This window comes from Meleagris gallopavo, chromosome 1 (genome assembly GCF_905368555.1).
Source record: "Meleagris gallopavo chromosome 1, MGAL_WU_HG_1.1, whole genome shotgun sequence".
Lineage (NCBI taxonomy): Eukaryota > Metazoa > Chordata > Aves > Galliformes > Phasianidae > Meleagris > Meleagris gallopavo.
The window spans coordinates 176,139,887-176,167,238 of NC_139404.1; the positions used below are offsets into that span (position 1 = coordinate 176,139,887).

The following is a 27,352-nucleotide window of genomic DNA, read 5'->3' on the forward strand; positions in this document are numbered from 1 at the left end:
TTTGTATAAGTTGTCGTTTCCATGGAAATAAACAGGAGGCATTAGTTCTGGAGCAATCTATTAATGCTCTGTTATCACAAAATGTAACTAGCTCAAGACAGGGCAAGTACTGAAATCATGATGGTTGCTTTTCAAATTTAGCATATGTCTAAGTATTGGTAATTTATGCTATAGTTTCAGTATTATATCTTCTTTGAATCTGGAAGTAAGAAATGGTGATTACTCTGAAGACACACATCTTATTATTTTTAATGGCAGTGTTTTCCAGATATGAGCAAAATCTCAGGAGGAAAACAAAATACTTTCAGTACAAGGAGCCAATTCAAGTGGATCCATATGGTGAAATACCGTAATTTCTCTGCCTCCTGGTCCTGCCAGTAGCTGCTATTGATCCTGAAAATTTGTAACAAATTTCACAGCTGCTGATGTTGATGAGTTTAGCTGAGGTAATAGCTTGTGTTAAGCTGTAATTGGACTCTCCCTGTCATCTCCACTTGCAGCATTTTGAAGTCTAGTTAAACATTATTAAACTTGTGACACCCTGTGGCAGAGCGGAGCCATTGCATATTATGGATTGCATCAGATCTATCTGGGACATCATCTGTGGGGCAGAGCCTTTACTTTTCAAAACCAGAGTGACTGCAAACTACATATGGCCTCCAAAAATAGGCATTCTCCTTACTGACAAGGATAGAAGTTGCCGGACCAAGCAAACGCATTGTATTTTGCCCATCTTTCTTTGAAACTGCTCATTATCACTGATGTTTCTGAAACACCCTTATGTGTATACAATGTCTGTCCAAGAAACAGCGATATTTCTCAAAGACTGGGTGTCCATTAGCATTTCTGTCTTTGTTTTCTTAGGAACCCTTGAAATGCTTTTGTAAAACAGTTCTCATAACATGTATTGCATTATCAACCAAGTGAGCAGGGAGCTAAAAAGGCCTGAGGAAGACAGACTAGAGGTGTTTCATGGGTTTTAAATCATTACACTTGCAGTGCTCTTCAGGGATTCCTTGAAGGAGATCAGAACCACTCCTGTCATGTGCTGGTAGATGGCAGAAGATGGGACAGTATGGACAACTCTCACCACATCTTGAAATGTTAACCATAACATATGCACCTTTCCACTATAAAGAAGCATTTCCTACACAGTGTCGTGTTTTGATGAAGCAGTAAATTAGCTTGTCTAAACATTGTATCCCCATCTGCTGATGACTGCTCTCTTTACTGGCAATTTACTAATTTTGCTTTGTATCAAATTCAGCAGAGAAGCAAGTTGGATGTACCTCCAGTGCTTCTGCTGTTAAATTGTGGTGCTGTGATACAACTTGATGAAATACCTGTTGTTTGGCAGTAAGTACATACCTTGGACAGAAGACAGATAAATTGTGAAATTTTACTTCTGAACCAACAGCATAAATACCAGCATATCTGTGTGCTTCTAGGAGCTGGGGCAGCAGTTGTGCTCTCAGGACTTGCTCATGAAAGTTAAAGGGTGTCCGAAGTTGGTTTCCAGGTAGCTCCTACACTTTGCTGACAGATAATGTTACTCAACATTGTTCTTTATAAACCTATTTCCAGTTGTTCCCATGTGTCAGAATGTAACTACTCACTCTGAAATTCTCTGAGCCAAGAGCCAGTCTAAGGCTGAAGTTATTCAAAACTGTTCAATGAAGATGAGATGGAGAACATAGGACTGTTAGGGGAGCCCCTGCAATGCAGAGTAGAGGAATGGGGCAGGAAGTCCTTGTGGACTCTGCGTGCTGGAAAGTCTGGTCTGTAAAATGGCAGTTCTGGGATTCTGTTCTCCTCGATTAACCAGGGTAAGATCCTACCAAATCCACCAATTATTCCCTTAGCTCAAATGGCGGAGGGCCGTGCTATTGCAAGAACTAACTTAAAGCAGTTATGGAGTGAAGGTGGTGCAATGCTGCAGAGCTGCGGGAGTTGAAGTGTATTTTAGAATACTAAAATAACTGAAAAAACTTTCACAATCATGTAACTACTGTATGTGTAGAAGAGGGAAGGCAAGTTTTCACTGAACTATGAGTGGTAATTGAGGAAGTTTCTTGAATCCTTCCTTTTGTGACTTTGATGTTCTGCAAAGTGGACTATTCAGAAATACAGACACTGAAAAGCTTAAAAAAAAAAAAAAAAAAAAAAAAAAAAAGGTACTGTATGAAATGCAGTAGAATAGTGGAATAGCCCCAGTGCTAACAATTGATGGCAAAGCTTGAATTGTTTTTGTATTTAAAAAAAGAGAAAAGAGAGAGATGGAGGGTAATGACGTTAAGTTGTACCATGGGATGTTCTAGTTGGATGTTGTGAAAAATTTCTTCTCAGTAAGAGTGTTGAGGCACTGGAACGGGCTGTCCAAGAGGTGGTGGAGTTACTGTCCCTGGAGGTATTCAAGAAATGCGTAGATCTGGCAGTTAGGTGCATGGTTTAGTGGGCATGATTCTGATGAGTGGAGAGTTGGACTAGGTGATCTTGGGTGTCTTTTCCAATATTTATGATTCTGTGCAAAAAAAAAAAAAAAGCGGAGAATGGATGAGAAGATGACGCTAAACAAAACACTGAACGTAATTCATAACCTTAGCTGTTATTTTCCTGCAGTGAAATTGTTATGTACTGAATGTTAAAGGATAAATTCCTCCCTAACCTTTTTCTATGTAGAAACAAAAATATTTGCAGCAATGGCAGTTGCGTGACATGCAAGGCAGGACCAGAGGATGAATTCTTGTTTGAAAAGCTGAACGGCGGATTGGAAACAACAGTGCAAGGAATGGGGTAGGCAGTAGAATTTCTGTGATGAGGGAAGGGGGTGATTGTGAGTCAGTGTGCTCCTGGGAAGAGGGGAAAGCATCACAGAGTGGGTATCAGGTTGGAACTGAGCTGTGAATTGAACTAGTCAAGAAAAGGTTAGTGGCAGAAAGGTAATATATGCATTATCAGCATACCGTGATGTCTGGAGGGCTTTGCTTACAGAACAGCCATGATACACCTCGCTTTTTATGGCTTTGTACTTTGCCCACCTATCCTTCTCTCTTTGTCAAAAATGTTAATGCATCATTGATATGAAAATAGGTGTATGATAAAAAGAGTGTTTAGGAACAAAGGGCATTTTGCATTAAGATATAATTAAGAATGCTGTTTAGTTGACTGTGTGTCTTGCAGTCTTTTAGGATATGATTTATACCTCCAAAGAGTAAGCATTCTATTAAAGCTTACATTTTTCTTCAAAAATACTTTGTTATGATAATTACGTTCTGTTTCTGGTTTTGGTGATTTAATGGTGTTTTTTTTTTAATGAGTATCACACCACTGCATTTCATGTGTTAGTATGCTGTTGAACACAAAAGGCAAATTTGGACCATGATCAGATCCTTCACTGAGAGTTCAGTGTTAAAATCAAATGAAAAGAAAGGCTGCAGTTGTTAAGTACTATAGCTTAAAAATCCATTCTTCTGTTGCTAGCTGCGTTTGGTCCATACACAACCATTTTTCCAGTTTTTCCAGTCGAAGATTGGCAATCGGTTCCATCAAAAGTTGGTTCTTGCGCAAGTGAGAAAAGCAGAGTTGCTAAGGTGAAGGGTGTAGGTTAGGCCGCTGCGCTGATGGAAAACTTACAGGAGCCTAATTTGCTGCTTTTCAGTTTTGAATGTAGTTTGATTGTCTTTAGGATTACATTTTCTAATGAGCAAAGGAGTGTATCCTGTGGCAGAGAGATAAGGATTTTACATCGTAATTACACTTTTGTCTAACTTAGTTAACACAGTTTACAATCATTTTTTCTGTTGACAAGTATGGTAAGATTAGAAGATTTTATCCTTTTTCTATTTGCCTATCATAGTAGGTGCTCATAGGTGGTGTAACTGTGATATCTGCATTTTATGTGACACCTTAATCATTTAAGACATTCCTCAGATGTGCTGTAAACAAAATGACTGAAGAGCAGTGATTCTGAATATAATGTAAAAATGTCAGTTAGACACATTAAGAGAAAAGGCTGATTGGTACCTGCAGAGCAGGAAGATGTGTTGTCAGGGAGTGTTCCTGGCCAGTAGAGAACAGGGAAGCAAAGTGAGCTACAACCTGTGCTTAACACAAAGTGATATGTGGAGGACTGTGTGGGTCATAAGATCAGTGTTGGTATTAACATTGTTCTATGTAGAGCACTGTAAAATTATAAATTTTTGTTTGCTAGCTTATTTTCTGGAAATACATTGTAAGTCTCCTTTGTAAGTCAAGATTGAAAGGGCAGAGACAGAGGAGCTCTAGTTTGCTTTTTGTTTGTTATGAGTAGTAGTCTGCTGGTAGTTGGCAGCTTCTGTTTTCAGCTGTGTGAGTTTGTCTTGCTCTGCATTGGTTAGTGACTCCATTTTATGGTCTCCATGAAATCATTTGTTTCCTTTGGTGTGTACTCATGAAGGAAATGTGAACTATGTTTCTGTACTGGGAGTTGTTTATAGTGGTTATTGTGGAAACAGCAAGGTGTTTTGTCCATTCTTGCAGTCTTGTTCTCTTCTACGTAACACTCCTACAGATAAGGAGTTAGGTAAGGCTAAAGAAGTCTTAAGTGGAAGGAACCCTAAGGATCATGGAGTCCAGCTCCTGGCTTCACACAGCATCACCCAACATCCAATCCCTGTGTCTGAGAGTGCTGTCCAAACACCCCCTGAGCTCCAGCCTCGGGGCCGTGCCCACTGCCCTGGGCAGACTGTTCCATGCCCACCGCCCTCTGGTGCAGACTCTATTCCCGATATCCCACCTGAGGTGGTCCATTAGGAAATGGCACATTGCAGATTTATTCTGGAGTCTCTGGCATGAAGAAGAAGACAGCTATTAATCTTTGATTGAACTAACGATTTCTATGCCTTAGGGTGTGTGAAAAATGGCTTTGCCAGAAGTGATAAGAGGGGACTGCTTGGCAGTAAGTCTTGGATGCCAAGAAGGTGACTCCCACCCATGAGTCACATTTGTGCACAGGTTTATATCAGCTAACTCTGCTTTTCGGAGCCCTGCTAGAGATACAGTGATCCATTTGGTTAAAATCTGAAATTAGAGGGAAAAAAAAAAATTACAAAATGCAGTATAATTCCAGTGAGGTTCATAGTATTTTCTCTTTGGAAATATCTATAGCATGATTGCTTTCTTACTGAATCTTGAGACCTACCTTCTTTTATTTCTGTCTCTTTTGAGAAGGTTACATTAAGTTGCAGGGCTTGAGTGTCTTCCCCCCCATCCCCCCACACACACACACGTTTAGCATTCAGTCCCAGTGAATTGGTATCAAACAAGATGAGGGACATTAATTCTGCTGTTATGTAGGCTGTACCCTGTAACCTTTAACAAAGATTTAAATACTGATTGCAGTGTGAAGCTCAAAACAAGTGAATATTATTAACTGGTATTTTACATTTTTCAGCTATCAAATTGGATTTGTGCTTATGCTTTCAATGAAGTACTGAAAGATTTTGTTCAAATTGCTTTTTAAGTATCTGAATAGCTGTAGAGTTGGGCTTTTCTGAGGCCTTTTGTGGGTGTCTAAAAGTTAATAATCACAGAAATTTTTAAAATAGCTGGCTGCTTTATTTCTAGCGTGCTTTCTTTTGCAGATGGTTTTTGAAAGCATTCTGCTTTGAAAACCCTCATACGGATTTAGAATGGCTTTGAAAAAGTTTTCAAGGTGGCAGAATAGAAAACGTGTGACATGACTACTTAATCTCTGGCTGGGGCCAATGGTTCTTTTTACATAATCCGATCATTCTTAAAATTTGTTAATGCAATCTACCTACAGACTGATCAGCAACTGCAAAATAATAATAATAATAAAAGAAAAAACAGTTAACCAATGCCCTATAATTTAGGACAGTAGTATACAGTAAGTTCAGTGGGTTTTTTCAGAATATCTTTTCCCACCTTAATGATGCAATAGAATCATTATTACAGCTTTGCTATTTGTAAATGTAAATGTATTCTTCATTTTTTCATTTGTTTTAGTTGTTGTTACAGATACAGCATTCATGTTCCTTCTGCTAACTTTTCCCTACTGGTAGGATAAACAGAATCATCAAAGGACTACAAAATCAGAATATATATTTCTTTAAAGAGGGTGTTGTTTCTGCTATTTCATCAGAACAAAATGAAAAATTATTTTCTAATAGAATTATGGCCATAAGCCGAAATGTAGAATGCCTCATTTTACTGATTTGTACATCTGAGTTCCCCATACTTGTGTTTAATAAATGTTTGTTTTGGTACCAAAGTGCACATTGCAGTTTTCACCACCCTTCGTTCCTGTCTGACTTTAATAAAAGTTTGTTTTGCCTTTTTGTTTTTCCTGTAAATCTCACGCAAACATTTTGAAAATTGTCAAAAGAAATCCACCGTAGCCTTAAAAATCAATTCTGCAAAGGTGATTGAGTTTGTGCTTTTCTTTTAAAGATCAAACTTCCTGTAATACTTCCCATATAATCCCTGTGTAGTTAAATAGCCCAGCAGTCATAACATGCTTGAAATGTATGCAAAGCATCAGCCCAAAGTTTAACTCTTAATAACAGAAGGATCAAAGGACATGATTCCTTTTAAATAAAACATGATACAGACATAAATGTTAGTCTGAGCGAAAGGCTTTTAAAGCATGCATTTTGGATATTTTATATGTAGATTAAAATCAGTTTTCCTTGTCTCGGACAGAGAAAGAAATCTCACACACCTTCGTCATTCTGAAACCATTGCTGTCGTCTCAGTTTGTTCTCTGATTTATGGCTCTGATGGAGAATGATGGCTCTCAGGGAGGCAATCTGTGGTATGCTTCTTGCTTCCTTGTGTACAAAAATAAAGTGTGCATGTTCAGAAATGTGCTTTGATGTCTTAAAAGAAAAAAAAAAGAACTGGTAACAGAATAATCTTGTACATTTGTAACTTGCCATGTAACTTGGAATTATTAAATAAACATTCTTTGAAAGTAACTGTGTTGCTGTAGGGTACTGAAAATAATGGTAACTGCAATATCCCAGTCATAATTTGAGTGAATTATAAAGACAAGTCAGTGGCTTTTTTTCTGTCCTGAAATTTGTCTTCTAAAAGCCAGTTGTGTGGGCTTACACAGCTGACTTGTGCTCTTCAGAGCCTCCCACTGGGATGAACCAAATCACAGAAGTGTTTGAAGAAGCTGCCTGGCACCAGTGTCCTTTTGTGGTTCAATTTAAAAGGGGGATGCTATGTTTATAGCAAATTTATGTCCGCTTTTCCCAAGCTATTGTTCTGAAATGTCAAATTATAAAATAACCTCTGCTGTGGTGAAGTGTATTTTGTCTCAATTCTTAAAGATTTTGCATCTTGAAAGTTTTCCCTGTCATTAAATATAATATCCTTACTTTCTCGTGCTAATGCACTGCACAATTTATGCTTTAGTGTTTCAATTAAATACTTGCTATCCAGCATTTAAAAAGGAAACTTTAATTGTTGAGGACAGGAACCAATTAACACAGTGTGTATGTTAACCGTAGTGCTGAATCATAGAATGGCCTGGGTTGAAAAGGCCCTTAAAGATCATCTAGTTTCAACCCCCCTGCTGTGTGCAGGGTAACTACCACCAGACCAGGCTGCCCAGAGCCACATCCAGCCTGGCCTTGAATGCCTCCAGGGATGGGGCATCCACAACCTCCTTGGGCAACCTGTTCCAGAGTGTCACCACCCTCTGTGTTGATGACATGTAAAATATGTATTTCTCTATTTTACAGAAGAATACATTGTACATGCAGTGTGTTTGATCGCTAGGTTTTGTAGCTCTTGTTCCACTAGAGCACACACTAATTAGCCTTATAGATAGGGATGGTATGGGAAGAGGTCTAACAATGCCCACGTGCAAAATATTTGCAAGGAGGGGAGAAGAGGATGTGAATTGTTGGAGTTCTTCATGTGAAGTGATGCTCTGTTTTTATATATTTGCAAGGAAGCAGTCTTGTCTGTCAGGCAAATTTCTCTGATTCTAATTTTATTTTTTAATTTTTCAAGCTGAAACTTTGATGCTCAGTCTCCCTTTTGTAGTGTGTTTGAAAAGTCACTATTATACTTCACTGCTGTAACTTAGCTTCCTATATTCTTCAGGGCCAAGGACACTACTTATGTGATTTTTAATTTTCTCCCCAGTTGCATAACAACACCGCATCACCATCATCTGTTGGCGTGCTTGCAGCACGGAGGTGCCTTGGCTGCTCCAGCCCTGCCCCATTGCTGGAGCTGGCAGCCACCCAGTGTGCAGACAATCTCCTCTGTAACTGGGATCCAGGGCTTAGAAAGCCCTCAGAGATATGTGCATGAGGAGGGCCTTGTTACTTCTTACTGGATCTCTTATGATCAGATGAAAGCTTGGCTCAGCAGCCCCTGGGAGGCTTTTTCCACTGCTTTATAACCAGAATTTTCTCTCTTAGAGCTGTTACAGAAATAGATTTTATATTCCTGTTCATAAATTTGGAGAAACTGAAAATGGCAAGAGGCCTTCAGACATAGATGAAGAAGCATATTGTGCAACTAATTGCTTGAGAAATTGAATTAATAAAATGGCAAACACATTGCAGTGTTTCTGATATGCAGGATTTGCCTGCATCTTCTGTGTGCTGCTGGTAGGCCGAGTTCAGCTCCCTTTCATGGGACAAGGGCAATGATCAAAGCAGGGCCTGCAGGGCCTGTCAAGTCTGTTATCCTGCAGCAATTGAAACCACGAGCATGGGAACATTGTAGTTAGGTCTCACTCATCAGCTGCACGAGCAAATTTTCCCATGTTCTTCATGCAACAGTTGCAGAAGAGTTCCTGAAGAATCATAGGATAAAATCATTTGAGTTGGAAGGGACCTTTAAAGGTGATGTAGTCCAACTGCCCTGCATCAACTGCGGTGAATATCTGCAAACGTGGAACCCATGAGGTACAAAACCCACAGAGTTGTACAGCTCCAAATCATTGCTTACAAGGAGTATGTTCATTATATTACTGTTTGTGAAGTTCAGTCTTGTTCGGATTCTAAAAATATGAATCTTTCAAACAGGATATTGCACTCATTTGATGGTTGTTTTTTTTTTTAATCATGCAATTACCAATTAGCTATACTAATTGAATAATGGGAGACTAATTCATTGTTCGTTCTTAGGTCTTTTGAAGCTGTTAAAACACTCTGGGTTTCTTAATATTACTTTTAGTAATGGAAACTAAATTAGTCCCAGAAACACCCACCAATTTAACATGTTGTAGGTAAAACATACAAAAAAGAGATTCTGTGTTTAGTATAACAGATAAATATAAATTTACCTTCTTTTAGCCTTGGTGAAGGGCATACTCCTTAGCATCTTGGCACAGTATGTTCCAGTTTTCCAGCAGGGAAAAAAAGGTGAAGCAACTTTTCTCCAGCTACCTATGACTGCCCACTTGGAGCAGGATGAAATTTCACGTCACTCCAGGTAAATGACTGTGAACCAACATCAGCTGGGTTTAACTTCACATTCCTCACGAAGTGGAGCAGAGTAATGCTTCAGAATGAGGCCACTAAAACTTGGGTTATTCTAACAACACCTACATCATTCCCATATCAAAATGAATTACTATATCACAAATTATTTTAATCTGAGATATAATCAGCCCATCCTGTTATATTTGGAATATCCATAGAATAAGCTTTTCTGGTGCTGATTAGGCTGTGCTGTTATTTGACATACGCTGTTTTCTTTTCCCATTGCCTTTTCAGGGTGTTTTCTTCCCCAAAATACTTCTCACTACCTGTTTTTGGACTAATAAGTTAAATACCTGATTCACTTTGAACATAGCTAGTGTCTTAAAATAATGTTACCTGGGAATTGAATTTATTCTTTCTTTTATTTAAAAAAAAAAAGATTGTAAGTAGTGACTCGAGATACAGTTCTATGAATTTGAGGCTTGTTTTCCTCACCAGCAGAGGAAGGCTGGAGGAGTAGCTGTTGAGTCTCTGTAGTTTTCAGCATCTGCAATTGAAAATGGAAGTGAAGGCACTTCTATGAGTTCTGTTTGAAAACACACACATGAAAAAAAAAAAAAAAAAAAAAAAAAAGTTGAATTCACAAGATTACAAAATACTATGCAGATACAGTGTTTTGTACAGAAAGTTGAGGTAAAGCTTTAGGAAATGTTAGACTAGATCCCTTAGTTTCCTGAGCAGGAAGATGTGTAAAGAATGAGCATAGCAGAGGGCCTGGTTGCTCTGAAGGGTTGTTCAGATAATGCTAATTTGAAACTATTGCATTTGTATTCTCAGAGAAATCCAGAGGTAATCGAAACTGCTAATACAGTGAGTTTTGTTGTATGTATTAGAGAAAAGGAGTAAGAGCCCGTAAAAGTGCTTTGAAGTTTTGCTTGCACGCAGCATAGCACCATAACAGCCATCAGGTGTAATCTGGACAAAAGAGACTTTGATCTTCTTGTCTTGCTGTAGTGGGCCACGTTTTGAGGCAAGATCTCCGCTCTTCCAGCAAACAAACGCACAGATTGGGGATTAGCTTCGAATTTACCTCCAGTTCGAGCTTTCTTATTTCAAGGTTTGTGCCTTGTAATCATGTTGCTAGTTTTGTTACTGAAGATTTACCTCTTTGCTAAAATAACATTCATGCTTTTCTGCCTTTTTTTGCACAGCAATTTAGTAACAAAATTGTTCTTAGAGAAGCATAATACGTCAGTGATGATGTAGCAGAGTCTCTTCAGAGTAGAAATGTTACTGTAGCTGCCTGACACACTGTTTATCTGCTAAGTGCTGTATTTAGAACTCAGGAAACTGATATTCACATTTTCAGAAGTCATGCTTGTGATTGGATCTGTCACAAACTGGCTGTTGTTATTCTTCTGCAGAGTGAATTTTCCTTTTCCAGTGTGTGAGAAACATTTGCTTTCCTTTTTTTCTGCCTTAAAATATTTGAGTAATGAGCTGCCAGCTGTCGTACATTATGTACTCTCCTACATCCAGAGTTCCCAGAATTCATACCAAGAGAAATTCAGATGTTGGTGGCCTCAGGAGGAGTTTCTGGTTTTGTCCTGCTTTTCAAACCCAGAGCTACAAACTCAAGTGCCGTGCTTACCTGGATCAGCTGATGGGTGGTAGCTGCCCACATGCAGAAGGCTCAATCTGTGCACTTCACATTGCCCCGCAGCCGCTTGTGCTGCTCAGGTTGGGCCCTTCAGTGCCTTCAGATAAAGTTATTTGAAATAAAATATGAAAGCTGTATTATTGTGGCTTGTTTAATGTGTTAAAATAGTTGAGCATTCACTGCATTTTAAATAGGGAAAGATGGGATACAGCACTGTTGTTTTGTGTTCTACTCAGGAGTAAAAGCACCTACTTATCATACAGAAACACTGACACATTCATGTCTATTTCCTATGACCATGAAGAAAGTCTCTAAATATAAGCATAAGTACCTTATCTTTCATTTTCTAGGTTTTCTGAAACCATAAATCCGAAGGAATGGTTGCTCTCTTTTAGCCATTTAAATGAAGTGCTGGATGCTAAAAACATGAGTGTGGGTGATAACTATGTGGCTGCTGATCAAAGCAGCTACAGGGGGAGCGAGCCCTCTAATGACCCAGGTGATTTTTATTAAAAAGTCCTCAGGAGCCCTAGGCTTAATCATACAAGATAATTGTACTTTGAACACATGTAAACTCACCCCGTGTTGTCCATTCCGACTTCTAAATATGCCTCGTGGCTTGTGAAAGAGGTAACCAGAGGACCCAACTTGATGATCCAGGAGGTCCTCTCCAGTCCTACTTTTTTTCTGTTTCTGTCTCATATTAAATTTTTCTCATTTTTTCTCCATTTGGTAGAAATGCTCCAAAGGTAAGATTTTTTTTTTTCTCTAACTGTGCTCCTTTGGTTCCTTGTGAGTTTTTGTTTTTTTAAGGCAGAGTTGTACTTGCTACTCATTATGTAAAGGAGTTTCTCTCCATTATAACATTTTAGTGGTCTGTGGAAAGGAAGTCAAATACGTCAAGCATGTCAACCTGAGTTCTCTCCCTTTGGAGAAAGGCACAAACTTCTGCATTACGTATATTTCATCAGGTTTTAAAATTTGAAAACACTTTGTCATTATCAAAGATGAGCTGAAAAGGAAATAGGCTGTTTTGTGGTAACCATTGTGATGCATTGTAGTGCATGTTTGGCAATGAAAACACACTTCTGTACCTTGATGAAATTGTGTAGGAGGGTTGGTAGAGACCAATGTGTTGCCAGATGAGACATTTCAAAGCCAGTAGTTCTGCTTTCAACACCATCCTGGCTGAAGCAGCTTATTCCTTACCAAATAAGCTGGAATTGCATCTGTTGTGGTGATAGGATAGATGTAACAGCAGAATGTTGTCGCTGCTTTTACAGATACCACTGGAGCACTCACTAACTAGACCAGAAGCATCCCTGAACTCAACCGTACGTGAAGCTCAGAACCCATACAGCTCATCCATACTTCAGAAACAACAGTGTGGGACAGCTGGTGTCCTCCCAGCTCCCATGGCTTCTGCCAGTGCTGAGACAAGGCTTTGACCTACTGAATGTCCGGTAGCTGTCTGTCTGTCTGTAGGCCCAATTCCATCCATTGCCCAGATTCCTGGGCTGGTAATACTACCGTGTGCAGTGGTTCTGTGTGCAGGGCCAGCTGCAGTCGTGTCAGCCTGCTCATGCCTTCAAGCTGGTGGGGCAGTCGTCTTTATAGTCTACTAGAGAGCATTTTTACAAAGCTGCAATGGCTCGCATTAACTCTTCCAGTTATGAAGTCAGAAATGAAACGCGTTCATCCAGCACATTGCTTGGAGCTACGGCTGATGGCAGTGGCAGAGCTTGATTTCCTCTGCGCTCCAGGAAAATAGTGTAAAATAATGAAAATTAAGACCACTTTTTAGCCTGCCCCAGTATTTCTATCAACTCCTTTTTTGAAATTCTTGCACATAAGTCACTTTAGAAGTGATGCTAATGTAACACTTCAGTGCTCAATAAGGGAAATGTCTTTTCAATTTTTAATCTGAATGAATGAAAAGGAGACATTGGCCAAGAGATGTTACAGAAGGTGGCTGGACTTCATTATCTGAGTGTAACATATGCTAAATGGTTTGTAATAAAATGCTGAACTGTTGATTCATGTTTTACTTTATTAAATAAAATAAAATACCTTGAAATTAAAAAAAAAAAAGTAGGAGAAAACTGCTTCATCAAAAACTAAATTGGCAAGAATCGTGGTTGAGTGACTCAGAGTCTGTAGCCTTAATGAATTTCTGGCAGCAGCTGTAAGTATAATTAAAGAAAAACATCCTAAAAACATTTTTGTCAGGATGTATCAGCACAGATTGCTATTTCAAATTTCTAGAAAAAAAATGCAGAGTTTGTTTAATTTGAGATTAATATTCCAGACTGATAGCTGAAGAGTGGCTGATGCTTCAGCTTTGAAGAAAAGGGACATTATAAAGCAACAGTGGAGGTTTTAAGCTACTCGTTGGCAGACTTGCCTGATGAGTCAGAAGGTGACAGAGCTCTGGTTAACTGTGTGTTTTAGCTCCATGCACTTTGAAATGGAAGTGCTGATATTGCTTTGTTCTAATGCAGAGCAGAGTCCTGCATTAAGCTTCCAGAGTTTAGAAAAGGATGAGGAAGGCAGTTCAGGGCTTTCCTTTAGGAAGAAGCACATGCACTGACAGACCAGGCTGTATGGTCACTGGTAATTTATCTGTCCCTGTATGCAGGCACTAAGGCAGTCAGCGTTTGTTGCTGGGGTGGGATGAGCAGACTCTTATGACATTACATCAATAGTGTAACTAGGAAGGAAAGCTGAAATTGTATAAATGTTATTAAAAATTGTTTTACACAACACAATGTTGCTATTTAAAATTGATAAATTAGTAGTTTTCTAGCAATTAGGATTTGGAAGCAAATGTTTTGTGTATGTTAAATAGGTAGAGTTTGTGGATGTTTGATGAACCTGGTTCACAACTCATCCTTAAGGGTTCATAAAAAAAAGGCACGAACATGTCACAGATCCCAGACAGAGCAGTGCTGACTGTTTGAGGCTGGATATTAAGCTCCAGGTAAGTGTGATTTGAAGTGGCAGGATTACTTTGGGGAAAATAAGCAGGGTTTTGTGGCAGGTTTTCTCATGGCAGCTGTATGAAGCTGCTCAGAAGTGTGGAGTGCTAGAACTAGTCCCAGCAGAGATGGATTATTGGAAAAATGCGAGTGAGGTGGGCAAAGCTGCCTGATAGATTGCAAAACCATATGATAAATTATACTGATCACATGCATATGGCTCCCATATAAGTAATATACATGTATATTTGTGCACAGAGCTTTATTCCTCTCCCCAACCCCCCCACTTTTTTTTTTTTTTTTTTTTTTTTTTTTTTTTTTTTTTTGTAGTAAAATTCAGAGCAGTGAATTAGGAACGATACAATCAGATATAAAAGGATTTAGAGCTGTTTAGGTGACTTGGCCAACAGCTGGCAAATGTGGTTCACTGTGGAAAAATGTGAAATAATTAGTCTGGGAGCAAGAAACCAAGGAAACACAGTGTGTGCAGAAATGGAACAATCATTCAGCACACTGACTAGGAGAAGGATTTGAAGGTTATTGTGGAAAAATCATTGAAACCATGAGGCTTATGCACAGCTGCAAGAAGTGAGTTACTAGGTTGTATCAGAGGGATAAAACACAAAATAGGAGGCTATACAGTTACAGGAGCGTTAGGCTCCATCTGGCTCAGTGTGCGTAGTGTTGGTCGCCATGCTGTACAAGGCAGATTGTCTGGGAAAGAGGGCAAAACTTGGAACAAAGATAAATATTTTGCGTGTTAAGGTTATGGAAGGTGATATAGGGAAGGTGATATTGTCCTTTCTCTGTATGAGATCAAAAATGGGCATAATCTTAAAAGTGGAGCAACAGAGTAGAAATGAACAGCTTAGAACTTCACAGAGTGGTGAGCGTCTGGAGTAGATTATTTCAGGAAGACTGTTGGTATACAGAATGTATATATGTTCTGTGGACTTGGTATAGAGAATTAAAAAGAGTGACAGTGATAAGACTGCTGTTCAGACAGGCATGTCTTTCTGTCCTCTCTTACAATGACTTCGGATGACCAGGGTTTTCAGAGTGATTGTAGCTTTTAAAGGGGATACACGGATGTGCAACTACTTCTATCTATGAATTATGCTTCTACATCTGCCAGAACTGTATTTAAATGCATTGGGGAGCACCTGAATTCTTCGTGCTACGTATTAGGAATAACGTACTCATTCGCCCAAGCATTTTTATGTTTCAAAGCGCTGCAACCAGAAGCTAAGGCTGACTGCTTAGTGCCTCTGTGATGCCACGTTGAGATAATGATGCACAGTGTGCCAGAGGTCTGGAGATTTGTTCTAGACTCTAGAATTCAGCGCATCTGCTGCTTTGTCAAGTTGGGCTCTTCCATTAAAAAATCCAGGAGGGAAAAACCCATGGATATTAAAGAATATGGCATACACAGTATATGTAAGTGGCAAAACCCTAGCTAGGATGAGAAAATATTCTAAAGCAATTGAACTATTTCATGTAAGAAAACTTTTTTAAAGATTCACCACTTGGTTTAGTGAAGACTTAGCTCTCTCTTTTCTTCATGCTTACATGCAGCAGTAAAGCAGCGTGTGAATAATTCAAGGGATAACTCTACACTTTAGTTCTGTAGAAGAAATTACTCTGAGTTTAACTTAGCTGTCTGTATCACTGGATCTACAACAAACCCAAAGGGTGATTGGGCTGCCGTTGGAAAAAGGAGTTTGTCCAATGTGGTGTAAATCATTAGCTCCTCCTGGGAACCTACCCCATTTAATACCCAGCTGTATGAATTTTGGAGCTGTTGCCCTGTTTTCACCTGTCTGTAGTGGCGAGGAATATTCTCCCACAATCTCTGTGTTCCATATGCTGGGTTATTTCTCTTGGAAAACTTTTGTGGAGGTACACAACAGAACTCCACACTGAATGTCTGATGTTGCAGTTCTTCTCTTCAGGCAGTTAGTCTTGAAACCAAAATATAGAGCCTCCAAAGCTAATGTCAAAATTTCATATACATTATATATAGACTATCAGGGGAGTGGAAGAGCTTAGAAGGGGAATTACTGAACCCAGGAGCTCTGTAAACAGCAAAATGTGTGCATGGCTATTGTGCTTCCTCTTAAGCAGTGAAGTAATGGCACAGGTTGCCCAGAGAGGTTGTGGATGCCCCCTGCCTGTAAGCATTCAAGGCCAGGCTGGATGAGACTTTGAGTAACCTGGTCTAGAGGGAGGTGTGAGGTGGAAATAGATGATCTTAAAGGTCCCTTCCAACCCAAACCATTCTATGATTCTGTGATTAATTCCTGCATGATAATATAGTGCAAGTGTCAGCTGGCATTCAGCCAGCCATGTGTATGCCTTCAAAAATATTTCATGAAGCCAGGAGCTGCTACATCTGTGAGTAAAGCTGTGCTATGCTGTGCCACTCACACAGGATGGAGAGCACAGGCATTGCAAGGTGGCTCATTGTTTTCTTCGGAAATAACCCAAAGATATTGCTTTTCTGCACTTAATGCTGACAAAGATTTCGTATGTGTCATGCAAAAAGTTCTTTGTGCGGTTGTCATCTGTATCATAAGGAGTTGATCTTGCAGGAAAAACCTCAATTTGACAGTTAGGTACAGTGTTTTGTTTTCCAGTGCTCATCCTCCGTAATGTCAAAAATCTACTTCTAGTCATCTGCCCAGGAACTGCTAGCAGATGGATTTGTTGGTAGGGAAAACTTTGTGCTGCATATTGTGGCAACCAGATCGTGTTTACAGAAGCTTCATTCTGGAATTTAGGATAAGGTTAATAAAAACTAAATTCCAATTGTGTTGTTTCCACTCATCCTTTAAACTATCAGCTTTTTGTAAAGGATCTCTAAATGCAGGTGTAATCCATTTAAAGCAGGTCATTACAGGCTCTGTGACTTGCCAGAAACCGTGTAAAAGCAGTGCTACTTTTTCTTAATCATTCAGTGTCTGCAGCGGCGTGTGTGATGGGAGGCACACGGAAGATGGGCTGGGAGTGAACCATCTGTAAGTGCTTCTGCAGGAGGCTCCACAAAGAGAAAACTGACTTAATGGAGCTAAAAGCTGGAAACTTAAACAGTAAATTCAAGCAATAAGGGAGATGGAGCAAAGAGACCCATGCACAGATCTGCGCTGCCTCCCTTGTCCTCCCAAATGAGCCCTTGTTTTCAGCCAGATGTTTTTCAGAGCCTTGCAATGCATTAGTGCTATGGTAGAGATACATGATTCTCTATTCATCTATATTTAATGCCCTTAGATACCTTGCTGAGCAACCTGGTCCTTACATCACCTTGGAGTCAGTGAAAAGAAGTAATCTGCTGTGGATCTCTACCATTTGGATACCAAAATGGATTCTGTTATTGCTGTGACTGTAGAACCACCAGCCCCCAATTACTGTATCACTTCAGGAATGATTCTAAACCAAAGATGCCTTTTAACATGTTAATCTTTAATATTTAAATACAAGAAAACCTGCTTTTCAACTGCATTGCTTTTGACCCACTTCTGAAAATAAGGTCACTTCACGTTGTTTCCAAGAGCTCAAGAAGAGTAGCACATACAGTTATTAGATACAGATCTGAAAAGCTTCAGATGTTACTTTAAGAACAGTTCTGCAATCATTAAAATGCTTGAGCTGGATCTATGAGATCAACAAAGTGTGAGAAAGTAGATCAGTTTTGAGTACAAGCATGTATCGTTTAGTTGGAAATGTGCAGCTGCAGTTTTGAAGAAAACAAAATATATAGCAAGCACAATGCTTTTATTCAGCTCAAAGTTAAAGCATTTTTTTCCAGCTATCAATTTACAGCTTAAGATAATGGATTTTGGCAGTGTGCAGAGCTGTTAAGTAATGTTTATTAAAATGGATAAGAAAGGACTTAAGAGGTGGTCTGTAAAAGGGAATTTTTAAAGGACTGGTTAGTGGGATAAAGAAATGGCATTTTCTCCTAGAATTGAAGTTTTATATCCCTGGACAGATCATTAATGAAAAAGATTGTGGTGATATCATCTTATTATTTAGTAGTTCGTGAAATGATATGGAAACTGTACCTACAGAGGCTTTTTTTTTTTTACCTCTACTATGAGGCTGAAAAACTTGTGCATGTTAAATGTCTATCCTGGAGAGAGAAATAATCAGCTGCATTTAAGTTTCCCTTAGTCACAACACTAGCTTATAATTTGAATTAAAGTGAACATTCCCAGGGTCTATTATTCATTGTGCAGCTCTACACAATAGGCAATAGTTGTGTGAAACTCTGTGCCAAAAGTCATTAAAGTCACTAGAAGTTTGCATGGACTCAAGGAGATGTTGGGTATGTGCCAGAAGGTGATATAACTGAGGGCCGTGAAATGAAAAGAAACCACATCCAGCTCAGGATGTCCCAGAGCTCAAAATAGATTTAATACTGAAGGAATATTTTTATTCCTTTCTAAGTTTTTGCTTATGGCCGCTGCTCGAATGAATGCAGACATGCTGTTGGGGCTGAAGCACAGCATCATGCTCATTCAGATGCTCTGACCCTGTAGCGCCAACACACAGGAATGAAATGGACCTCAGCTCTGAGCTTGTGCTGTCAGTCCTCCTTCCTTCTGGTATCATCTCTGCCCATGTTCAGGCATATATCTAAATGTTTTTAAAATACTTCTGAGACAGAGCTAGAGGCATGAGCTAAGTCTTACTGGGTAGGTGTGCATTTATTTGCTTTTTTTAATAGAAGTGCTTTTCAAACCCATGCATCTGCTGGCAGGTCACAAAGCTGAAATATCCGATCTGGCAAGTCAGGGCTCTGCAGGGCTGGGACAAAGGTGTGCCAGGGCACTTCTCCTGCAGTGAGAAGGACACCAGTATAACTACTTCAGATGAGTATTTTTTAATAAGCTTTAATGTCATATGTATCCTCCAAACATTTCCCCATTAAGAAAAAATTAAATATTACTGAGTTTACAAACTGACTTTTATTTGCGCTGGCTGTTTTCACTGTTTTTCACGACCAATAAAAATGCTAAAGCATAATGACAGTGTTGTGTTGATGTGGCACTGTGTCTGTTTGCAGTAAGGAGCACCCTGAGGCTCCTGCAGATGTTCCCCGAAGGTCCCCAGCCCAAAAGCAGATGGTAGCAAGGAGAGCTGGAGCTTGGCTGAGCACATGCACAATGCAATGGAGACCTCAGCAATCTGCATTTCTCTTTCACTGCCATTCAAATTGAACAAGGTTTTTTGCTGAGCTCATTAATGCCAACCTTGTAATTGGTTTCTCCTCATCTCACTACTGATGTCAGAGCTCTTTTATTAATTTTTTGTTCCCCAGAACCTTTTTCAAGTTTGGCAGTTGCAGGGGAAATAGCATCTCTCTATTCATGGCAAAAATGGGCACTTCCACAGTTAATAAGCAGGAGTCAGATGGGTGGGAGTGGGGTGGGCAGGACACAACTAAATACATTTGTCTCTTTTTCCTTGTGTTGCAAGTTACATACTGTTGCATTTTTGTGTTTTATGAAAGGAATGGCTTTAATACTTCAGGTGCTATAGATAAATAGATAATATCCGTTTAATAAACGTAATAAACGTAATAAACATAATAAACGTTTTTATGATTATGTTCTTTATGGTGGGTCCAACCAGCCCATTCATTGCTCTTAACCTGTTCTCAGTCCTTTCTCTGTGTGTCATCCTGAAATGTTATGGCAAATAGTGAATTAGCACAAGAACTTTCCCATAGAGATGGTGAATGCCCCATCGCTGGAGACACTCAAGGTCAGGCTGGATGGGGCTCTGAGCACCTGATGGAGCTGGAGGTGTCCCTGTTCATGGCAGGGGAGCTGGACCAGATGGTCTTTAATGATCCCTTCCAGCTCAAATGATTCTAAGATGATTCTGTGATGATGGAATTGATTCTCACAGAAAAATTATTCTGGAGAATTTCAGCAGTGCCTTAAATTAGCAAATGTGTTTAGCGTGGTGAAGTCTTCATTGTTTGTGTGAGTTATTTCTAAAGCCAATTTTATAAGGCTTGAACAGATCAGTGAAAGATGAAATCTGTTCTCTTGATGTATGCTGAAATAAGTATCAGTACAGCTCCAGGATGAGTCTATTTTCCATGCCTGATCATCAGCTAGAAATCCGTCATGAATTTGTGCTTTAAAATTGTAATGCTGGATGGTGAATATTCTCAAGCGGAGGAGGGAAAGACTAACTTGCATTATTTTTAGTCAGCACTGTAAACATTTACAAACAGGCCGTCTGTCTTCAAAGAATGTGAGCATGCTGGAGGTCTCAGAATTTCTGAGATGTTGTTTGAAAAAAGGTTGGATAAATACAGCATTAATTTGACTTAATCTCTGCAATCTGGTTTTTATGCAGTTTTTCCTTCTTGAATTAAATGATGTGTTCAAACTATTTCACAAACGAAGCCTGAGATAGCGATAACCTTAACAATTCTGAAGAGGAGGAGAAGGGAGAATTGCATCAGATTGAGTTCTGGACCTCCCAAAGACAAGAAGTGTTTGTAAAAACAGCCCAGGTTGCTTCCAAGAAGGTGCCAGCTGTGATAAATGAACCAAAGAGGTCTTGAAAAAGAAAACCAGCAGATGCTGGTTGACCTGCTGCAGTGCACTACTGTTGCAGAAAGTACTTCAAGATACAGCCAGGATGGCTGAAAACAACTTTACCTCTGCTACAGGGAATGTCACACAGAAGCAGATGACTCAGTGGCTACAGAGCTTGGGGTTTTTGGGGTGGTTTTTTTTTTGGTGTTTGGGGATTTGTTTGGTTTTTTTGGTAGATTGGGGTGCTGTAGAGGAGAAAGTAACACTTTGTTGTGACCTCGCTGATGCGCTAATGGTGCAGCAGTGATGGGCTTTGGAAGGAGGATTAAGTAATGCACACCCGAGCTTTCGTTATGGAAGGGAAGTTCAAATCAGAGGTTGGAATTTATAAACAGTAGTAAAAAATGGTGGGTTCACAGCTCTGTGGTAATCAGGAATGCAGCAGGTTTGCACTGCGTAATGGCGTCGTTAGAAATAGGTATTTGTTACGTTACAGTATTTCATCCTGAATTTATTTCAACTTTCAGGATAACTGTGATTGAAACTACTCAGTGGAAGATGGATCTCACATTTCTCTAATGTAAATCTAATATCATGAGCAGCCATGTCCTTGATGCCCAGTTCTGAGACAGTGAGACATCCTGTCTTTGCAAATGAAATGTATCTATAAATGTAAAGAATTCAGTGAATGCAGGATTTTGTTACCTCCTTTCGGTGCTCTTAACGTCGTCACCTGTTCTGTTTTTTTTATGCAGGATTTTTTTCACTAGGAGCTGCCAGAATCTGATGGTAAAAGTTCTGACCTACGCAGCAATCTGCTGAGTTCCTTCTTATCAGCTTGGAGTATGGTGCATTCTGTATTCTGCTCAGGACTTGAAATACTGCACAAATTTTTGGAAATCCTTTGAGACAGTAATGCTTCTTAATTGATAATGAATATGTCAACTTGAATGAAAAGAATTAGAGAGTTCTGAGTAACGTCACTTTTTTGAGTCTTTTGACTTAGAACACTGAGAAAATAGAAGACAGTGTTGATGAAAGTTGCTAATTAAAGAGAGGCGGTGGCAGAACTGTGGGTTTCTCCAGTGCCTCTCTGTAGCCATTCTTTCTATGTGTTATCTCTGTGTCAGATAAAATGTTTTAGAAGAAAAATTCTGCATAGGTAGAAAGTTTAAAAAAATAAGCAAGACTAGAAAAAATAAGTGCAGTCATTGGAAAATACAGTGTGTTTTGAGCCATGCGAGTTTTACACATGGCATTGTCACGAGTTCATTCACTCCTCCAGAAAACAAATGATTTGTTTAGAAGTGAAGTCAGCAACTTTATGGAGAAATAAATATAACTTTACAACTTAATTACAGTATAAACATTTCTTGTGGCCAAAGTGCCTTTGTTGTTATGGCTGTATTAATCTTGGAGGACACGCGGATGTTGGTTTTGGGTCCCTCCTGGGACCTGCTGGGTCCCCCAAGCACAAGGCTGACCCATGTAGTGTGGTGATGGCCATTTGTCATGGATGTGGCCAAACCTCTACTAAAAAGTGGAAAGAAAGGGAGAAAGAAAGGAAGGAAAGCTTTGAAGGAATTCTCTTTTCTTTCTCTGCACATTGTTATTCTCTAATTAATTTACCACAATGGAAGTTTTATCTAATAGTGTTAGTTTGCTGTATGCAAAAGGGAAGAGTTTCACACTTCACAGATGCTGCTTAATGCTTCAAGAGATTTGGTAAGTCTTTTCTATGGCAACCTAATCCGTTAGCTCCTCATCAGTTATGCCACCTTTTTAAGTACCAGACTCTCTGAGAACTGAGGAATCACCTTCATACAACATAGGTAAAAATGAGGTTTAAAAAATGCAAGACTTTTTTTTATAGAGTGCATAGTGACAGATTCCGTTAAGTATTTATTCAGTTTTCATTTTGATAGCTTATGCAGAAGAACCCAGAGCATACCTTGCTTTGTGTGTTTTCTTAATTCAAATACTTCTTTTTGCCATTTGCACATCTGTCTTGGAAAATGTCATTATAAAATGGCTGGAGAAAAGCCTGGATTCCCCCTTTCCTCGAGGAAATTTTCAAGCTTTTGAGGGAGCATTAATGTGATTAGCATTGTAATGGTCACATTATCACAGAAGGAAATTCTGACTCGTTCCCAGCACTGTATTCCTGTGTTTCCAGCAATCTGTCACATGTAGGATTCCCAAATATGCATTCTTAGGGGAATCGTGTTTTTGGAGTATTGACAATTAGTTGGGCTTTTCTTTATTTTAGACAGTGCTTTATGCATTTCTTTTTTATCTCACAGTATGTATAGTAAGAGTTGCTGCAGTTGCATGCCCTTCCCTATTTTGTTTTTCATTAAAACAAAACAAAACAAAACCTACTGCAAAAAATTTTAATTCCTTGACTGCTAGATGTTTTTTAAGCCTCTTTACTGTGCCCAGACATCATAGCAATGCATGAGTGGTATCCATGTTGGCATGATGTACAGGAACTTGTGGTACTGTTAGTGCACATGTGGAATAACAGGAGCCTTCAAGCTCCAACCTGCAAATCCTGTGGCTGTGGAGCTCTGTCTCTCTATGAGGAACAAACAAACCTATTGCTTCTGTCTCAGAGTAGAGCTTTCTTCCAGGACTCACTGTGTTTTTGAACTGAATTTTCTTTAGATCTAAACCATCAAAAAGGGATATCCTGAAATTTGAATAGATTCATAATACAGGACACAAGAAGTCCTATAAAAGTATTTGCAGGTTTACTAAATAGAAATGCTCATTTACAGAGATCAAAAAATCGCTAGCTTAAATGATGCTTGCTTAACATTGTCATCTTTTTGTTGTTGTTGTTGTTATTATTTTTATTGAGAGCATGATGTGAGCCATGTGAGCTTTTCTAAGCCTTATGTAAGCATCCTGGTTTGAGATGCATTGAATCCTTTATGTGGAAACCTGTCTCTTAGTCCACGAAGGTGCTTTGTGTGACCAGTGCTGGGATGGACATCCCCTGGCAGAGTGAATTCAGAGCACTCAGGTTAAAAATTGGCTGGTTCCAGTCTCTGTCTTTCAGTGAGTAATGACATCTGGCAGGCAGCATGCTGTGGTGAGACTGTTCTCCATGTGGTTTTCTGGAAGGCACTGCTTTTTCAGCCACTGTTTAAAACATTTGTGAGGTGCAAACATGTGAACAATAGTGCTTACAAAAACATTAATATTCTGGAAAGTGTTTTGGAAATAAGCAAACTGCAGTCGTTTCTGATGACAGGGAGGCAGTCTGTGCCCAGTGTTTCTTCAGAAGTGCACACACTGGCCTCAACACACCATGGCAGCATGCTGCCTTTATGCATACACAGACATGTACATATTTAATTATGAACATATTTAACATATATATTTAACAGCCATTAAATGTTAACACAATACATCCATTTAGTTACAATATTATTATGAGATATACTATTTTATTAATTTAACCTTTTTTTTTTTCTTTTAACTGAAATTCTGGACTATCTGCTTGCATACTACTGTGTCAGATCTAATTCCCTTATCCTCAGCTTTTCATCCCCTTAGTTGTCTTGTGAACCTGTACTGCTTATTTCTTCTATTGGAAAGTCTCCTCTTTTTCTCATCTTCTCCCAGTCTTGCTTTTGGGGATGCACTCTCTTCCATCAGTCTACCATTCATTCCATGAGCAGTTTGTTTTCTCTTGTAAGTTCCTACTTATTTGCAGTGTTTCCAGGATTCATAAGTTTCCCAGTTCAGAACAAAAAAATTTGTCTATCCGTGATCTACTCTTAAAGCCATTAACCATTTTCTCCTGTATGTACAGTTGTTACAGAATCAAGCAATATGACAGCAAAAAGCTCTAAAAGCTATAAAGTATTATGTAAAAATTTGTCACCTTGCAGTTGTCATAGATTGGACCACAACTGTACCCACAATTTGGGAATAGTAGTTCAGATCAGAATTACATAGTCCCAAAGTGCAGTTAAGCTGATGTTAAACTGTGATGTAATAAATGGATTCTCTCTTAACATAGTTCAGAACAGATCAGATAGAGCTACTTTCTGCCTTTCCAAACAAAGAGAAAAGCAATCCAAAAGGGGCATGTGTTTTCTTCATATGTGTGCAAACACACATATAAGGCAAACTTCTGTCGAATTGAGAAGCCTTAAAAATCTGTATGCCCAGCTTAAGCAGACAGTTCTGCATGTCCCCTGGTACTCTGTGCAAGCAGGCTGCTCAGGGAGGTGGTGCAGTCACCATCCCTCAAGGTGTTCAGGAAATGTGGAGATGTGGCACTGAGGGATGTGGTTAGTGGGCATGGTGGGGGTGGGTTGATGGTTGCACTAAATGGTCTTAGTGGTCTTTTCCGACCTTTCTGATTCTGTGATTCTACAGTTCTGTGATTAAGTCCTTGCATGCTCAGCGGCATCCCAGCCACAGAGGTGGAATTGGTAAGTAGTGCAGTGTGATAACTTGCAAGTTGAGGTGTAAATATATGATTTGTTAAATGTGTTGGCTCTCTGTCTTTTTAAAGCTTGTGGACCTTGTCTGCCTTTGTTATGTTCTGATGGTGGAAATGTGTTAGTTTCTGAATTCTTTTGAAGTTTACTTAAAAAACAAGCTCTGCTAGGAATGAGAGTTCTAGAACTGAATTGTGAAATTTAAAAACCTTTCAAACTGAGGCTGTTTTCTGTATTATCCTTATATCCAATTTTATTCTGCATTTAGAACAGTTCTAGTAACAGAAGAATACCTGCTGTGTGTACACCAGCTTGGTCTAAACATAAAGAGTGGGAGAGAGCACATCCAGAGGAGGGCCACAAAAATGATGCGTGGAATGGAACACCTCTCCTACAAGTGCAGGATGAGAGAGCTGGGGCTTTTCTGCCTGGAGAAGAGAAGGCTGTGAGGTAACCTGACAGCGGCCTTGAGTATCTAAAGGGGAGCTACAGGAAAGAAGGGGACAGACTTCAGCAGGGTCTGTGGTGAAAGAACTAGGAGAAATGGTTTTAAGCTCCTCTTCAAGAAGGTATATTTCGTTTGGATATAAGCAAAAAGTCTTTTACAGTGAGGGTGATGAGGCATTGGAACAGGTTGCCCCAAAATGTGGTTGAAGCCCTGTCCCTGGAGACTTTTAAGGTGAGGCTGGATCAGGCCCTGGGCAACCTGATCGAGCTGCGGATGTCCCTGTTGATTGCAGGGGAGACAGACTAGATGACCTTAAAGGTCCCTTTCAGCTCAGGATTCTAGGATTCTATGAACTTGGATGTCATTGTGATCGTTCTTCTGGGCTATGATCAGACCATCCTTCTCCAAAGCATAGATTCTGCATGTTCCAAGTAAGTGCTTGTTTTCTCTTCTTCCCTGGTTTATGTCCAGATTTCTTCTAACAGGTAAAAAAAAATAAAATAAAAAATTGAATGTTGAAAAAACTGATATAGATTAAATCATTTCATAAGACCTTTTTGCTTTTCTTTCATCTTTACCTCAGTGTTGTTTTTGGTAACTCGTGCATTTTGTTGAGATTCTGCATAAGTGGCTCACATTCTATACTGTGAAAGCACAGGTTTGTTTTTTTTCAAATATACATACAAGCTTTCTTCAATATTCAAGTCCTCAGCTTTCTGTAAGTCACGTATTTGCATCAAATGAATGTCTTGTCAAGACCCTTTTTTTCTCTAAATCATTGCATCATATGAAACTTTTAAACTTCGAGCTCCAAGCTTTATCCTCCATGCATTCATCATGCATGCTAGGTATGCTAACATGTGCAGCAGGGTCTGAGGTTAAGTTACGTTTTCTGTTATTTTGATCATTTCAAATTGGATTGAGTTGAAATCGATATACAGTAATGACTCAAGTTAACTGCAAAGTTACAGAAATTTGATATTGAGTTGCTAAATCCATTTGTAGATCTATTTTGAATTAATGGAAACAAACCTAAGGCTGCCAGAGAGCCTGCTGGCACCAACTGGATTTTAATTACATCCTACACATTGGTTTGGTTATCCCTACAGCAGACAAAATGAGTGATGAGTGGCACAAATTATCTCTTCCAGATTGATCCTCTTTTCAGATGAGAAGAAAAAATGTTTTGTAACTTCTGTTTCCCTCTATGGGAAAGGAAATGTGGGAGAGGTTGTGCAGGTGGCAGAGGAGAGAAGGTAAAAGGATACAGAGGCAAAATGAAAAAAATTATGTGGAAGGGAGTATGGAAAGGAGTTCAGAAAGGAAAGGAACTGGATAATGTAGTGTATTATATATACAGAAAAAAATTAAAATGAGAAAAAATATACTTGCAAATTGTTTTAAATTTTAAGAAGGGTTATGTATATAAGCTTATTTTAAGTCATTTCTAGTCATACTCAGCTGCAAATATTTGAGGTTATACACATTTTGGAAGGATGCAGAATTTGCTTAGCAGCATTACCAAAATCACGTTGGTAAAAGTAATCAAGGTTTTATTTATGTAACCTTTAATGTTTATTAAATGTATTATTTAGAAAGAAAAAAATTGAACAATGATTTAACTTTATATAAGGTTTTCACTCAACTGGAGCATGCTATGTTTCATACCAAGAAAGATCAAAGCCAAAAACTGAACACTATGCATTCTTTATCAGCCTGCTAATTTAAGAGACCGATGCTCAAATTCATTACACAAATTTGAAAATTATTTTTAAGAAATAACGGTACTGCTCTTAG

General features: G+C 39.1%; 1 protein-coding gene and 3 long non-coding RNA genes across 6 annotated transcripts in view; 2 read left to right on the plus strand and 2 right to left on the minus strand.

Moving 5' to 3' along the window:
- LOC146545795 (uncharacterized) overlaps window positions 1–10,091 on the plus strand; it is a 28,387-nt gene extending 18,296 nt beyond the window's left edge. Inside the window, exon 2 of the long non-coding RNA XR_014881097.1 lies at window positions 259–10,091. This is a non-coding gene — a long non-coding RNA (uncharacterized LOC146545795). The remainder of the gene's footprint in view (window positions 1–258) is intronic.
- The window catches only part of MICU2 (mitochondrial calcium uptake 2), a 129,930-nt gene that overhangs the window by 35,942 nt on the left and 66,636 nt on the right, over window positions 1–27,352 (plus strand). Inside the window, exon 1 of one of the 3 annotated variants that reach the window (XM_085216180.1) lies at window positions 24,092–25,098. The exons of the other annotated variants lie outside the window; for them this stretch is intronic. Within the exon in view, the coding sequence (XP_085072306.1) occupies window positions 25,063–25,098 (36 nt within the window). The 5' untranslated portion in view covers window positions 24,092–25,062. Of the gene's footprint in view, window positions 1–24,091; window positions 25,099–27,352 lie in introns of those variants that run through there. 3 annotated transcript variants of the gene reach the window in all.
- Window positions 2,146–9,361, minus strand: LOC146545796 (uncharacterized). Its single transcript, XR_014881096.1, has 3 exons — window positions 9,314–9,361; window positions 6,722–6,830; window positions 2,146–2,521 (listed from the first exon to the last, which is right to left on the minus strand). It is a non-coding gene; the product is annotated as an uncharacterized LOC146545796 (long non-coding RNA).
- Window positions 25,872–27,352, minus strand: part of LOC104917606 (uncharacterized) — a 48,351-nt gene continuing 46,870 nt past the window's right edge. The window contains exon 4 of the long non-coding RNA XR_014881094.1: window positions 25,872–26,033. This is a non-coding gene — a long non-coding RNA (uncharacterized LOC104917606). The remainder of the gene's footprint in view (window positions 26,034–27,352) is intronic.